Consider the following 16,827-nt stretch of genomic DNA (forward strand, 5'->3'; position numbering starts at 1 on the left):
GTATTGTGCTACTATCTCTCAGCCAACTGTGCTATCCCAGCGTGCCACAGAGTCCTACCAGCAGCCACATCATCCTTGACAGTCTTGCAATTCATGTATCTATGGCATATTGACCAAATAAATATGTTACACCATCCCAACACATCCAGAGCAAATGGATGTGTCTAACAAAATTAGAGAGATGAAAAGGAGCAGGCAGTGTACAAGGACCCTGACTATGATCATTACAAATCTGTGTTAAAAACTCCAAATTTAAGTAAATTATATTTTCATTGAACTATAATGAAAGTTTAAGATTGAGTAAGTATAGTTTGGACTCTCTGCATTTAACATTGTGGACCTGGAAACCTGTGTGTTTGCAACATGTACCACAACTTGAGATGGGAAGAGATCAGAGAGCTCCTGGCTCCCTGTCTGCTCCTTCATAACCTGTTAGACTGCACACTCATGTTCTGAGGCTGTTCCTTGACTCATTCTTCCTTTTCAAAAGCAAATGCCTCATGGCTGAGCTGTATTCATAAGGCATGGAAAAAAACAGCAATAAGGAATAAGGAAAACCACCAAATTTTATAGCTGTCTCGTTAACATATCAGCCCAATGAACAAAAAGACAATCCTGCTTAAGTCAAAGACTGTCCTACAGGACAAATAAATTTAATATTAATATTTAATATAGAAAAACAGATGAATGTTAAGGAAGCTCTTCTTCTTGTTTTGTTCATATATTAGATATTTCTTCTACTGTGATACAATCAAGTCTTGCCAAACAAGTACTCACTTTCACGAGAAACATCAAGAAAATAATTTAAATTTAGGAGAGCAATTTTTCCTAGATCTCTCTATTCTTCTAGTTTGCACTATTGCCTTAATGCCTTATATTTCAAAGGCAGATTTAAAAATTTTGGGAATAAGCCTTTGCCATAATTCTGTACAAGTCTAGCACAATAGAATTGTAGCTCTTAAGACATATATGAAATACAAATAATCATTCATTTCATTATGGTAACACAAAAGACAACAAGCTCCAAGCAAAATGCCCCTCATTTGTAAAGATGAACATGACTAATCCTGCGCCAAGACAAGACCAAAGATTAAAAAAAAAGAAAAAAAAAATCCAAAAAACTACTGCGCAATCTAAAATCTTGTTTAAATTTTCTTTTTGCTACAAGGCTGTATTGAACAATTAAGTGATTTTTTGTTGTTGTTGTTGTTGTTAACATAATGAAATCAAGACTTAGAGTACCTAGAGTACCTGTGAATTTAAGATTCCCTTACTGGACATTAATTTCAGGCAGGTATTTTTCATTAAAATTCAGCATATCAATTATTTTTTTTTCCAAGGCATGTTATTAAACCTTTATGCTCCACATCCCCTCCAATTCTTATTACCATTTTCATACCCTATGGTGAGGCTGACAAAAAGCAGTGTAGATTTGACAACCACAAGCACAGGAATCTAGCAAGAAATTACTATGCAAATGTGTCTGGGACAAGATAACATTAATAAATATTTGCTGATGGGCCTTTTGCTCCAGTAGGTGGCACATTTATAATGAAAATTTAACAGTAGTTTAAGCCAAAGATCAGAAGCCTCAGATGCACATGTCACTGAGAGATGATGAAAGACTAAAAACACTTCCAACATGTTGTCATTTTAGAGGAACCAATCCAAGCTCACTAAGTTCGTGAAAAGTTGCACGGAAAATATTTTCATTTTCATAAATACCTTACTTACAAAAAAAAGAGGCATTATATTTTTCTCAGCAGTTACTAGCAACCTCAATTAAAAAGGCCCATTAAAAAAATAATAGTTGTTTACCAAAGGAAAAAAACAATAAAAAGCAAACCTTCAAAGTTAGACTTCAGTTAATTTTGCAGCTATAGGAATGTAAGCCACAGGAAAATACACCACATTTTTATTTCACTGTAGAGAAAAATCAATTACAAACCCTGATACTAAAAGAGAAGTCTAAGAGAAGGGGAGAAAATACTAAAATTTGAAACTATAAAATTTGAACTAAAAGAGTTACTGTAAGACTATGTTTCAGAAAAAAAAAGTAACTAACCTGAGGTAACTCCTTGACTTCAGCAGGGGAAAATAGAGGGAAGCTTACATAGCAGGAGAAAAAGCAGGCAGTCCAGGAGTGACCAGCTGTGCCAGCTTTTCAGTGATGTGCAAAAAAGAATTCTACTTCTGTTTTAGTTTGAGCATTTTCACTTTAGATAATGCTACAAAATAATGTTCTTTAATTCAAGCCATGTTGCTTTTTGATTTATTCATGGACAACACTCTCAAAATCTTAAACACAGGTACACATACACTGACCCAGAAGAGAGAAGAGCTTAGATAAAAGTCAAGTTTCAAGCAAACTGCAGAAATAAATTCCAAGCAATACTCAAATTCATAGAGCTAGTATCAAGAAAAGAAAAGCCATATTCTGGCAGCATACTACCTGGAATCAGAAATACTGAACACCAGCTTGTAAAGTATTAGAAAGACCAGTATTAGTACTACAGTCACAGGATTAGGAGTCAGCCTGTTAACAGTACATCTTGTCAAGACAGTCCTGTGCAACCCAACTGTAAGCATTTAACCTAAAGTAAAAGGGTAAAATGGGAAGGAACTGGTTGTCCAAATAAATTAGTATGCTTACACTATGCTTCCCACAAAGTACAAAAAGAAGTCTTTGTGGGTAGATGGATGTAGCTGCTGGGGACATGCTCCAAAGGAGGTAAAGACATTCCAAGGATAATAGTCTGAACATAACTCTAGATGATATTGTCTCTAAACAATACAATGAAGTGAGAAAAAAACAATGACTAATGAGCATGAGTGTCAGTACTAATGTATGCAAAAACGATAAAAACTCAACAAAATTATTTACACGATTAGATTACATATATTCTTTCCCTAAAACCTAGGTAAAACTATAAGGAAACATCTGTCACAAAATCATGTACACAGTATCTTTACAAGCTAGGTAGATTCTCCATTCTCCACTTTCTGTTTTCACCAAAAGTATGCTTTAGATCAATGAAAGCTTTTGAAACTACAACCAAGAAAATTAGGAAACATTATGTACAGGAACTCAGATAAAGCTATGCCAATACAAACCCTACATCAATATTAAGCATATTTTCTTTTTGAACTGGTAAAATAACTTTGAGTGACAAAGTTCCCCTCACATCCCAGATGGTACCAAGCAGCGGACACAGAGTTGCTACATAGCTGCCTTGCAGTATTTAAAATACAGTATTAGGAACAGAGGCCAACTCTGTAAAAAAGAGCAAAATAAGCAGCCCATACCATAAGCAAGGAATTTGAACTGGAAAATTACTCTCCTTTCACAGAGAAAATCTTGATCCTGCCAGCTGAAAATAACTAGAGGAGAGGAAAAGACAACAGAAGCCCAGAAAATCTTGAGCAGTATCTGTATCATGGTTCTAACTTGATGCAAAGAAAGAGAGCTTTATGAACTCACTCCTGGCTGAAAGAGTATTTGTTCCAGTTACAAGTGTGTCATGCAGACTTTAAACACCAGGACCCAACAGTCCACGGCTGCGGGGGCAAAGCTGTCCTCCTGATTCATCGGCGAGTCACTGATGTAAAATCATGTTATTAAAAAAGTAATACATAACCTTTTCAAATGTTACACAATCTCTGCTTGTAATTGCATCCTTCATACAAACAGGGTTGGACTTGAAATGAAGATTCCCTGCCATTTTACTAGGAGAATGTATCTGATCTTGGAGATTCTTTAATAGCAGAGAGGAAAAGGGACCTCCTAGCACATAATTAGAAAATTTCAATTGGCAATAAGATACAGTTCTTAACTGCAAGGGTGAAGGTTTATTTAAACAATTCAAGAGCTTAACAGGCAAATTCATCACATCCTGAAGTCCTTAAACTGAACTTGAATGTGTCACTAAATAATGTGTTCTAGTTCAATTGCAGATTTATTTGACTTAACAGCAAACACCTGCATATTTGGGAAAGCAATTTCTTCTCCTAAAGGAATTAATACCAGAGATTATTTTGTCCAGTATTGTAGAATGATAAGGCTTGGCGATTCCTTCAGCCCTCAGAGTCTGTGAGCCCCAGTGGATGCATTGATTCTGACTTTGTTTATACCAGAACTATCATACTAGACCATATGTGGCTTACACATGTGCTGACTTCCAAATTTCTTGGTAACAAGTTAGCTTTGATTAGGGTAACAATAATAATTTTCTCATTATTTTCAGTTAATTGGTAGATGTCCCTTCAGACTTCGCTTTGTGCTGGCAGCTGATTGCTCCACACCACAGCAGTACCATCGTGTTCTACTAGCATCCAGCAAGAACATCAAAGGGAAAAGAAGACGGGAAAAAAGTTTCTAAGTTATTATAGTTCCTCAAAGGCTCCTCCTCTGTGTGCCTGCACTGTCACTGGCTGTTCTACCAGCTATGCAACTCCTGAAACCTTGACTTTGCATAACAATTTCTCCTGACCCAAGAACTCTATTAAAAGTAGGCAGTATACAGCATGTTCATGCAATAGATGGCCTAGAAAATAATATACTGAGTAAAAGGATTTCAATTCCAGGCCAGGTAGCACAATAGCACAGCACTTCCTTGCCATTTATCATCACTCAGCTGCCTACTAAAAGCTGCTATTTTGACACATTTTAGGATAAGTAATTTCCAGCTACATGTACTTGACCACTCAAGACAGAATAAAAATTGCCATTTTTCGTTCAGACTCCCATGTATTTCTAAACTCCTAGTGTTGCTCCAGCAGTTTGCTTTTGCACAGAGGGGTCAGTGTTGAACGGGCTCGGCAGGTGCCCGTGAGAGGGGCCAGAGCAGCTCCCTGTGCACAGTGCACGGCTGATCACCCTGGGCACAGGATGGAGGAGACTCAGACTGCCAAGCTGCAAGCAGCAGAAACAACACAGCCCTGCTCTCCACTCTGCAGATATTCAATTAATGAATGACAATTCCTGAGATTAGGATTCTTATCTTGGTTATTTAAAGCAGTTAAAACAGATTTGATGCTTTGCATCAACCTTGCAAAGGGATGACTTGAAGCTGTCAGGGTAATGTGCCATTGATCAAAGCAACACCAAGTTTCCAAATGAGGAAAGCAGTATAAAGTAGAAATACTTTAAAAATACAGATAGATTTATCTGCCCAATTCATCCACTGATTTCATGTCTGGATAATCATAACAAGTATTTTTGAAGCAAAACTGTAAAAATCCATTAAACTGGATTCTAAGGCAAAGTATGTGCCTGGCATTCCACCACCTACCAAGAATTTAAGCAAAAAAAAAAAAAAAAAATCCCACAAACACGGTAAGCATAGATACCATGCAATAACTAATAACCAGAGTAGAAGTCTAATATACCCTTTACCCAACAATATCAACTCAAATATTTTTTTCTGCAAAGGTAGTCTGAAAATCTCTGAAACAGTTGCCTTGTTTGTTTGGAGGAAGATTGAAAGAAAAGACAATTTTCCCTTGAAGGAGAAATACTTATTAGATAGGGTGAATTATTAAAATGAGTAAATGTTTGTAGCTGATAAAATAAAAGGACAACAATATTTTTGTTTGTTTCTGCCAGATTTGTCCTTGTTTCTGTCAATAGATATCAAGAATAAATCTGGAACTATACCACTTTCCATTCTTTATAACCATATTTAAAATATCCAGAATCTGAGGCTGTTTTCATAACAATTTGCTCCCCAGTCAATACACTCCTGGTGTTTCAGCTTTGGCTTTTCTCAAAGTCTTATCTTTAACTCAGTAGCCAAAGTGACTGAGAAGGTTAAATCTTATTTTCAAAAGTAACTTGGGTACACAGGAGCTAAGTGCTGTTTGTGTTTCCTTAAAAAAGAGGTTACTACAATGATTACTTAATAGATCAATTTTTACTATTCAAAACCTTACTAGAGATGCATTAGGCTCAAATGGTACCACTACCAAACCTGGCCACAATACATGAACTGCAATTCCTAACAGTAATCTTCTGTCCTTTCCAAATAGGCTGTTTTTTCTTGATGAAGTGATTTCTGTGACTCTTTATCCAGATGTGCCACTCTAAAGCCTATGAATCTTCCTCACCTCCTTATTTTTTCCATGTTCCACCTAAGTTTGATCACCTGTTAAAAAAAACACCTCAATTTCTGCTCATATTTAAATGTTCGGTCACAAAAACATCTCCAGATGTCATCACTGCAAATACTCAAGGCTGAGCCAGAGGAGACGCACATGTATGAAACTTTTGAATCCAGCTTGAGCAGAAAAACAGACAATTTTAAGAACTCCCTACATGGATTTCTTACCTCCCCTTCATCTCTCTACCCCTACTATGAAATATCCTGAAGTAAATGGAGACCCCCAGGTGGAAGTTACAAATCCAGGTACTGTGTTTCAACTTCTGCCATCACAGAATGCTTGAAAGGAGCGAAAGGGAAACTCCCACACCAGAGACCTGCTCTGTCTTTTCTACCTCAGTAAAAATATAAACAGTACCAATGTGAACAGCTAGCAAAGCCAAGCAAAAAAATCCAAAATTTAATACACCCCAGTAACCTCAAAAGTCCCTTGACATGGAAACATCCTTTCATCACCTGAACACAGGTGATCTGAACACAGATCTCCTACACCATCTAGAGCAACCCATACACTAACAAATGGTATTACCAAATGCATCGTAACACAAAATCTTGCCCAAAGTCTGACAGTTTCACAAGTTGCTTAAAGGGAAGATTTTGTCCACTCATCTCTCATAGTCATATCCCTTTCCTCAGGTAGCTCCTGCAGCACACTATATGAATTTTAAAGCCTCAAGCCTTAAGGAAGCTGTATTCCTCTATTCACAGAGTATTAAAAAGACTTCTCATCTCCTCCCAAGATGTGCACTGCTCAGTCAGAGACACAAACACTTCAGTGTAGTTCTTGAACCTACCCAAGGCTAAGGAATTCAGCCTTTCATCTGCCCTGACTGCTGGTGTCAAAACAAAAGTACTCTCCTGTACTCTCCTTACACCTCTGGAGATCAAAACACACCCAGCTTTCCTCACTTCCAACTAAAAAATAATTTTAAAAACATCCTTACAGGAACAAAAAATCATATGTGAAAGAGGGAAGTTACTCAGTTTATTTTCTCTTCAGATTCATGTTATGAGCACTGCTCAAAATCCAACAGAACAGAAAGTATATTTAAAAAAATAATAATTTCTTGGCTGAACATTCTGGGTGAGACCTCCAGAACATCTCTGGCTCTTTAACCTACAGACAGGAAAAAACATATAAACCTGAGCTTCAGTAGTAAAGCTTCAACAGGGCTGCTACAGTGAACTACAGCTCTCAGTGCACTCAGCTCCTCTGGCAGGATTCATCAGTGACCTCCACTAAAAAAAAAAGCAAAATTCAAAATTTCCACCAAAAGCCTAGCTATACTTGGATCCCAGAGTCAAGTGACTAACATGGATTTGCTCACAACATACCACTTCCCCAATAATTTCTTTTCCTTTTAGCTTAGTGTCTTCTTCTTCAGAATTTCTTTGTAATCTTGGCAGTAGAGAAGCTGCTACCTCCTGAAAACTCCCAAAATGCAGATCACCATACCTTAACAGTGATGTCTTCCAAAGGAGAAGAAATTAAAATCACAGTGCCACAGTGATAACTGACAATATGATACAGAAATAGCTAGAGAATGGATACAGAAGCAATAGAGCTCCACAGCAGAAGTGGTTTTGTCCAGCACAACACATCAAATCTTGCCCCTCACTTGAACTACCAATATGAAATGGCAGGAGAAGAAACATAAAATAAAGGCACTTGGAGAAAATGCAAGATCTTTAAGGGTAAAAGGACTTTGCAAAAACCATCTTTGAACAAAGAACGAACCAGATTGAAATTTGGCAAGCTAATATCCAAAATGATACAAAGAATTTCCAAAGAACAAAAGGACAAAGAAAGGCACTCTAGCTCAAGCACTTAGAGAAATAAAACAAATTTTATATGCCATGCTAGCAACATGTCACACACATTGTTTTCCAAATGTTCATAATATTTTCTGCCTGGTAATCTTTAAACACACACTGGAAAGTAGCAAGCAAATTTACTCAAAGGTACTAAAATGATAACAATATATATTTAAGCTGCCAGTATGCATCTCTTGCATGACTATAGAAGCATCCAAACATGGTTTTGAAAAGGGAGCTTTGTTGCAGTAGGACTGCTGTGCTTTCCAAGTGCCTGTGACAAAGGGCAGTCTTCTCCATAGCTTCTACTTCTTCTCCTCCATGATGATGGAGTAAGAAAAAACAGGTACACCAGCTCACGTTACTTCTTAACTTAACTTATGGAACTATGACCTCCAGCTTTTTCTTATCCCAGGAAGGCATAACAGTAGGTGGAACAGAATCTCTCCTCAGCACTTAGAAGAAACACTACCAGCTCTAGAGCCAACATCATCTTGCACAAAAAACAAAGCAACATCAAATTTTGCTCCTTGCAGACAGAGCTGAGTAAAGAAGCAAATATTGTATCATTAAAAAAAATGCTTATTTCAGGATCAAATCAGAATTGTGAAGACCTAGATTTCAAACAACACAATTTTAAATTGCCTATATACAAGAGAGAGGAATTTAGGCTAGACAGAGTAACCCAAGTGAAGTGCACAATGTTAACCACCTTAACCTTTCATCAAGCACAGCTCCTAGTGAGGAAGAGTCACAAATCTGGCATAGTTAGAAAAACAACAAAAACCTGCCAAGAGCGAGACACAGGTTAAAAATAAGTTGGTTCATCAATTTATGAATAGTATGTATTAAAAAGGGTTTTACAAAGGCTTGAATAACAACTTATTTTGACTTCTATAGATTCCTAAAAAAAGGGAAAAGCTTGTAAAGCAGCTATCTAAAAATCACCCTGAATGTTTAGGGTGCATTATATACATTTTTTCACATGTATTTTGACCTTAATCATTAAATAAGCACATAGAGAAAATTAGCATTGAGAGATAGCAATTTTACATGTCACAGGAAAAAAAAAAAAAGAGCAAACAAAAACTTATTAAGTATAAAAAGGTGACGATTAATTTAATAATTTCATGTCATGAATAACAAATGTTTTCTGAAATACTACAACAAAATAATTCCAAAATGCTATCAGGAATGTCAAGACTTAGGTCATTCAGGAGAACTTTCTTTTATGTGCATCTCCCTAGGATCCCCACCACAAACTGCATTTTTGTTGGGGATGTTTTTTTTGGATTTTGTTTGTCTTTATCTCCAAAGAACACCTTAGCAAAAGCTATCAGCTTTGACAGAACACCAAAATTCTGGCACTGAACCATAATTGACCATTACCATAAAAAGAACTGCTAAATGAGAAACTATGTGCTCAGTATAAAACTAATTTCATGCTTTCAAAAGCACACAGTGGCTTCTAGCAAGATAGTGGCCCTGGGACTTGCAAAGACAGATTGGCTAATACAAATGGTGTGTGCTCCTGATGCAGTCTGCTTAGCCAAGCTTTACATGTACTGGCAATAAATGGAAATTCTCGAATCTTCTGTCAAACAAATACACACTTATCTATAACTTTGGAGCTGAAAGCTATAAAACAGCTGCCTCATAAATATATTTAGCAGGAAAAAGCATGAGCTGTCCTAGTTCCTCAGAAGGAAAAAAAAAAAAAAACAACCAAAACCACAGCAGTCTTTACACAGTAAGCACAGACATTTCTGTAGCAAGCAAGAAAAACAATAAATATTTTTCAACAGTTTTCCTTGTTCTATTTAAAAAATACTATCAGCATATACAAATATAATCATAGGAGGTCTCACCTCACCAACTCAATATTTGCATAACAGCAGTGCTTAATAAGTAACTCAGCTGAACTATTTTATTTTGTTCTGCTAGAGGTGATATTCTCAATAAAAGCCCTTTTTTTTAAACACACAAATACCAAGTCTGTTTAGTTTATGATAATCCTTTCAAGCTTAAAGATTTGCTACTAGAACTACACAAGCTACCTTTAGCACACTATCTGTTCCCTTAAATAAAACTTGGTGCACTAAATCTCAAATTTAACTGGTTAGGGAGAAGCAACAGTAATTTTATACCCTTCTCAAAGAAAGCTGTCAGTGCAAATGAATTACTGGAAGCTGTTCTGGGCATGACAGATCATAACTTTTAATATTAACAATGACAGACATATCTATTATGTCAAATCCAGTATACAATTTATTTCAGTCTTTACTTTTTTAGTTTACCTGGAGAATCCGACAGCTCTTGTGTTTCACACATCATCGTAACTATACTTTGAGATTTAACAAGCCAGAAAGCAAGCTCCGGTAAGAGGTATTTATTCACACTGCTAATAAGCTTCTTTCTACAACAGTAACACAGCATCACTGACATTCAAAAAAACATTTAAAATGCATAGGAAGTCACCTACTGGACAGATGCCCTCTGCAAACAGCAAGCAAGGAAAGGGAGCTTGCCACATATTTAGTAATTTTTTATACTGAAATGAGAAGAAAAAGATGCATTATATGCCTTGCCTTTTTTATTATCCTTTCCACTGGAATAACTAAAACAGAAATGCACTGCACATAGCAATAATGCCAAACATGTAAGCATCCACTCTTAATGTCATAGCACAAAGCAACTTAGTGAAGTTGAATAATAAAAAACAGACTCACCTCTACTGGGAAGCCCACTCCACATTATGGCAATACTATTTAAGCAGGTTAAACAGCAACCAAGTTACATAAACAAAACTTCCAGTATGTGACCAATATGATCTACGGTGCTACAGAGTGTTGGCTCCAGCCCTGATCATCTGTGTGACAGTTCACTGCTATACCAGAGCAGCCTCAAACCTTCCCAGATGCCGGCTTATTGCACTGCTCATTGAAAATCCTTCACACGCTGGCAACATTTTAGGGAAGGACAAGCACACTCTGAGTCATTTGTAAAGAAAGCAAAGCAATTTCAGTTCTGTATCTTCATGCGTACCGAAACACAGAGCACTGTCAAACTAGAAGTCTGCCTGAATTTATGCTGAGAATCAGGCAACCCAAGCCTTCATTATCAATGCATGGAATCAGCTACAGAGATCAAATTCAAGCAAACCATAAAAAAATAAAAGGATATGATTATGAAAGGCTCTACAGCTTCAGCTCCAAACCACACAGAACGAGGAATCGTCTATCTAGACTGTGTAAATGTTAAAAATAGCCCTGTCTTTTCTACAACGAACACGAGACAGAGGAGAATGAGCAGCCTGTATTGTGAAGAGGTTCATTATTGGGGGGAGAGGGGGGGGAATCCAGCAATAAAAATTAATGACACCTTACAGCTTTTCTAAATAAGATTACTTCAAAATTATGGACATGAAATAAGTAATTTTTAACCATACAACAGTCTATTACATAGTAAAAAACAGGATATCCATTAAAAAGCATAATAAATATTTGGGTGAAAACATTTAGAATGCTGACCCAACAAAGACCTGCACAGTCTAGCAGATTAAATATTTTTTACCAAAACAAAAATATCATTAAAAGCATGACACTGCATGACTAATGCCTTCATTCTTTCAAAAGAGCAGTAATTTAAAATTACTTACTATGAAAAATATCCATGGCTTATTAAATTCCTGCTATCCCTACTCCCACATGGACTTCTTGCAGCATACATCTTTTTTATCTTTTCAGGTACTTCATAGGTTTTCCTTCCCCAGAAAGGTAAGAGAGCATGTTTTGCTGTGCATGCTCACAGCCAGAGATACACAGCATAAGACAGATGTAACTATAACTAGGCTTTGAAGAAATGGAAAGACAGGAGTTTTTTATTTTATTTCCTGTGCAGTTACCCAAATATACTGCTGGGTCATGAGATAACTATCAGAGAAATTTTGACAGGATCTGATCCCAAATGAGAAAAATTATTGTACAGAGAAGATGTCAGTTTTCCTTTTACGAAGTAAAAATAATAAGCAAACCTGACTTCATTATTTTGTTTCTTCCAGTATTTTTAATGCAGAAATCATGGCCAGAAATGCACATGAATAAAAATGTATGAATTTATAGATCCCTTTTCATCTCAGCTTTCTACACCTCTAAGCTGTAGATCACATCCTTCAGAGAGACAGTGAAGAAATTCTCGCAGCAGCATCAACTCAGCTGATTTAAAACACTCTCCAGGCCATGCCTGAAGTGGTTAAAGGACAAGGGACATGCTCCCAACTGAAGCAGAAGTTGTGTCACCACCACTCCTGCAGTCATTCTCAGCTTGAAACCATGGCTGATGAGCAGCTGTATTTTTGGTCCTAGACTCTAAAACATCCGATTTTCTGATGCTTTAAATGCTGCTTTTTTTTACCACAGCATACCCACCCTTGAAGAGAGGTTAAACTGTCCAGGAGGGCATTTTGCTACAAGAATACATCTATGCAAAGTAGTGGCAAAGGGTCCCGAATGTACTGTCCAATTTTATTTTGGAATCTTTCCACATTCCACCCAAAGGACCACTGCCTGCAAACCATTTTTTCCCATAATAGGTACATACTTTATTTGCTTGCTTAATGTCACTCATGTATTCCTCACCTCCAAGAGAATGGAGTGTAGAAATGAATAACTGGTCTGATAACTCTTATCTACTTCAAAAGAGTTATAGTTTTCAATTTGCCATTAGGGAATTAGGAAATTTTTTAATTCTGTGTTTCTACAATCACTTCTGCAAAAGAAAAAACAGCAATTGCTTATACTAAATATATTTCATACTGTAAGAAAAACGTTACATACTATTACCTATCTCTTAAGTAAATGGTGGAAGAGACTCAAGCGATGCAAAGAATGTGGTACCATCTACCAAATGTCATCTTGTTCAAGAGACCACTGAATAAGAAAAAAGTCAACATACCCTGTAGCAAGAAGTGAAATACTAAGACTTTCTCAGCAGTTCACTAAGCTACATTTCATTATGGTCATATAACTCTTTCTGTTATTATTTCTATTCTATTGGATGCAGTTTTGATTTTTAGTGAGAGCAGAATTTTTTACAAATAGAAAAATGGATTTTTCCTAGAGTAGGACAGCAAAGCATGAAGCAACCTCCTGCTTCACGAGGGGACAGAGGGGAAGCCCTGAGGAGTTGCTCCACTTTGTGGCCCCACAGAAGCAGCTCTCCTGAAACTGCTTTGTGAAAGGTCAGGCTGTAGCAGCAGATGTGGAAGACAGAACAAGTGCTCACCTTCTGCTAAATCTAAAAATGGTTTTGGCCAACACAGAGTAAGCTCACAGTGCTCTCTACAGACTTGTGTACTAATTCTGTAGCTACGCATGCATACATTTAATAGGACTCGGGTCACAAACTTTAATATACTTTTAGTTACTGCTTTGCATTCCTCTGAGTACTTGCTAGAATAATTCATAAAGATCTTCTGCAATAAAAATTGGATTATTCTTGTCTTTTTAGATTAATGAAAGAAACATTGAGAAGGAATTGAGAACCTAGATCAAGAGGCTTAAAGTAAGCAAAAGTTCTGTACTCCATTATGTTGGCACAAAGCAATCTCAGATGGCAACTAAGTTACCTGTCAGAAAGGCAGTCTTGGCCCATATAAAGATTAAAACCTACATACAAAAACCTGCATTTAGGTTTAGATTCATCTGACATAAAACAAGGAAAAACTCCACTGAAATGAGAGCAGTGCACTGCAGATTCATCCTGTTGTAACCAACCATCATTGGTCAGATCAAAGGCTATCTGGAATATTTTCAGTGTAATTTCTCAACGTCTATCAATAGTCTCTTTAATTCTTTGGCTGAAGATACTACACACGCTATCTCTATTTTTTTTTTTTTTGAAACAAATATGCAAGTAAGCGATACAGTCCATGGATCCTATCAAGAGTAATCTGAGTTCTTTAATTGCAAACCTCCCTGCTTCCATTAACTTGGTAGGTTGCCTAGATGTACAAATTTATATGGCACTAGACAAAGAGATAAAGAAGCTCTAATCTCTGCTGCCAAAAGTGGAAGAAGCTCTGCCTTGTCCATAGTCCCATGTCCTTCTCCCATGCCCAAAAGTGCTGTTTTACCGTCTCCCTGCCACTGCCAGGCCCTTTTTGTGACCTGTTTAAGTCACAAACACAACAGAAGTCTAGTAATTTACATATTTATTTTGCTGTATTAACAAATCCCTGGCTGTCATTGCTGTGAACCAGATCACAAAACTGTGTGTTTATAACACCTCAGGAAACCAACCTGTGATAACCTGTGATAATTTCCTCAGTATTGCAGCGTCCACAGAAAAACTTGTAGCACTATTCCTTACAAAGAGTCATGGTATAGGGTCCTAAAGCATTTCCAAACTGTCACAAAGTCAGAGATTTCAAGAACAAGAAGGCAGAGCTGCTACGAGGACACACTGCATCCTGACATCCCAATCACACCTCCAGCCGGACCTGCAGGAAGATCACACGGGCGTTAATGAGAGCCCTAAAGTACATGTGCCTTTAACAGTCTAGGACCCAGGGAAAAGGGGTTCTCCTTTGCCCACTCTTAAATCCGGACATTTTCTGTAACAAAAATGAAACTTCCCTACACGTTTCCAGAGATCTGTAAAATCTGGACTTCGATAGGCATTTCTAGCAAACTCCCTTAAAACTACACCGACTGCTCCCATGTTACCATGGGGGAAAGGAGCGAGAACCAGGAGACTCACCAGGACACACCACCCCATGGAGGAAGCACCGAGGATCCGTGGGGCAAAGCGGGTGTCAGCTGCGGCAGACGCGGAGGAGCAGCGGCCATGCCGGGACCCCCGGCCGGCGGCGGGAGCAGCCCGCAGCGCCCTCACTGCCCGGCCGCGGCAGCGCGGCAGCGCCACCGCGTGGCGCCGGGCGGCGCGGCCCCGCAGCGATCGCCCCGCCGGCAGCGCGCGGCCCGAGCGGACCTCGGTCAGCGCCGAGCCCGGCCCGTGCCGGCCCCGAGAGCGGCGGATGCTCAGCGAGGGCAGGTGGAGTTCAGGTACCCAGAACGCTCCTGAAAGCTTTCAACAGGCTGCTCCAAAATACATCTCCCCAAGGCTGCAGGAAACAGCCCTTTCTTTTCCTTTTTCTGCATAGGAAATACGTGAAATAATTTCCAACTTAAGCCGCAAGACAAACACGCATTTTCTGAGTTTTGTGCGAGTTCCTGCTGACAGCAGCCTGTCTCTACGTCTGCATGCCTGGCACAAGGGTCGGATGGCCCTGGGAGTGGCAGCACTGAAACTGCAGCCAGAGACGTGGTGGGCAAGGCAGGTAATAAACAAGCACTAACATAAACAATATGTGTGCGTGCATTTTGCACCGTATGCAATGCATTTTCCAAATAGAATACTCATTTTTTCCAGTTTTCAACACCAACGTAAATTAAAGGAGGTATTAATGAGTGGATCAAATGACCAAAGTTGCCTAATGCAACCCATTAATTTATTGATTGTGGCAATATAAAGAAAAGCAGCTCCCAAATCTTTGCTTTCTATTAAATCTTACTTGCTAGGAAGCAATTTAAATGGCAGGTAGAGGTACAATAGCAAAAGAGTTTGTATATATCAATAACAGGTGAGGCAAGATAAACTAGAAAAGAGGAAACATTTTAGAAAAATATGTTATAAATCATACGACAATTGTACCCTTACTCTAAATATAAAAAAGTAACTTTAAACACATCTCTAAAATGATATTTAGACTTTAAATATATAAAAGCCCTTCATCTACAAAATTAAAGGTATTCTTGCCAGGACCTGGAATCCCAGGTATCGAATCATAATAAATGCTCCAATGTAGTACAACAAGGATCATTACCAGCAAAATTTAAGAGCAACAAATTTGAGCTTATAGTTGTAAAGCACATAGGAGTCAAAAGTTAATGGACATTTATTAACAACTGAGGGCCACCTGTCATAAAGGATCACAAAACAGAATGAATATGAAAATATGTCTCATCTCCATTTATAACAAAGTCCACCAAGTGTCAGGGAGAACTGGAGTCAGCAATCCATCAATTCTGTCACACAGAATCAAGACAGTTCTGGCAGGTCTGTAATCCTGGTTTCTCAAGTGTCAAGGAAAACTTACAGTCACATATATTTTACAGTCACCTCATTTTCCAGTGGGAATATTATTGCTTTCACATTCATCTACTGAATACAGAGGAAAACCTCCAACCTGACACTGGATGGAACTCTTGCAGGAAGTTTCCTAAGGTGTGCTGAACTGTTCACTAGATGCTTTGTTAGAAGGGTGCAGCTATAACAGCGAAGTATCAGAGGGGCTATTTGCTTCCTTTGTGTGTGGAATAAAGTCTATTCACTGGTGAGGTGAGATTAATATAATTACTCTCTTACCATCTGCACAATTAGTTCTGTTTACAATGTTAGCTGAAGAAATGGGAAAGGAAGACTTCCATTACAAGAGGTAATAACACTCCAGAGGACATGGATTAAAACTGAGCCTGGATAATGTCTATTTATAAGAAAATTAATTTCTAGTTATTTTTGGAAAATGTTCTTTGAGAACTACATCTAGTAAGTCTTGTTCTCACAGTGGTTCTTAAACAGTATAATAAATTGTTTATGTAATCACAGTAATAATAAGTTGTCTATTATAAGGAATTTCTTTCTTTTAAATGCTATGAACACAATATCCCTCAGCTATGAAAAAAGAGTGCTTATTTCAGCATGCACTAGATAGACCAGCATAACTACTATACAACTAATAGTCTAATATAGAGATCGGTAAACAAGGTAGAAAAAAACATGAATTTTAACTCCC

At 37.8% G+C, this 16,827-nt stretch overlaps 1 protein-coding gene across 9 annotated transcripts in view; it reads right to left on the reverse strand.

Annotated features, from left to right (window-relative positions):
• Positions 1-16,827, reverse strand: part of ZNF385B (zinc finger protein 385B) — a 155,888-nt gene that overhangs the window by 106,824 nt on the left and 32,237 nt on the right. The window contains exon 1 of one of the 9 annotated variants that reach the window (XM_077785104.2): positions 11,632-14,259. The exons of 7 other annotated variants lie outside the window; for them this stretch is intronic. In XM_077785104.2, the coding sequence (XP_077641230.1) occupies positions 11,632-11,647 (16 nt within the window). In that variant the 5' untranslated portion in view covers positions 11,648-14,259. Of the gene's footprint in view, positions 1-10,702; positions 11,523-11,631; positions 14,260-16,827 lie in introns of those variants that run through there. One more of the 9 variants, XM_021552497.4, reaches the window with a different exon arrangement.

This window comes from Lonchura striata, chromosome 7 (genome assembly GCF_050655825.1).
Source record: "Lonchura striata isolate lonStrDom1 chromosome 7, ASM5065582v1, whole genome shotgun sequence".
In the NCBI taxonomy this organism is placed as follows: Eukaryota; Metazoa; Chordata; class Aves; order Passeriformes; family Estrildidae; genus Lonchura; species Lonchura striata.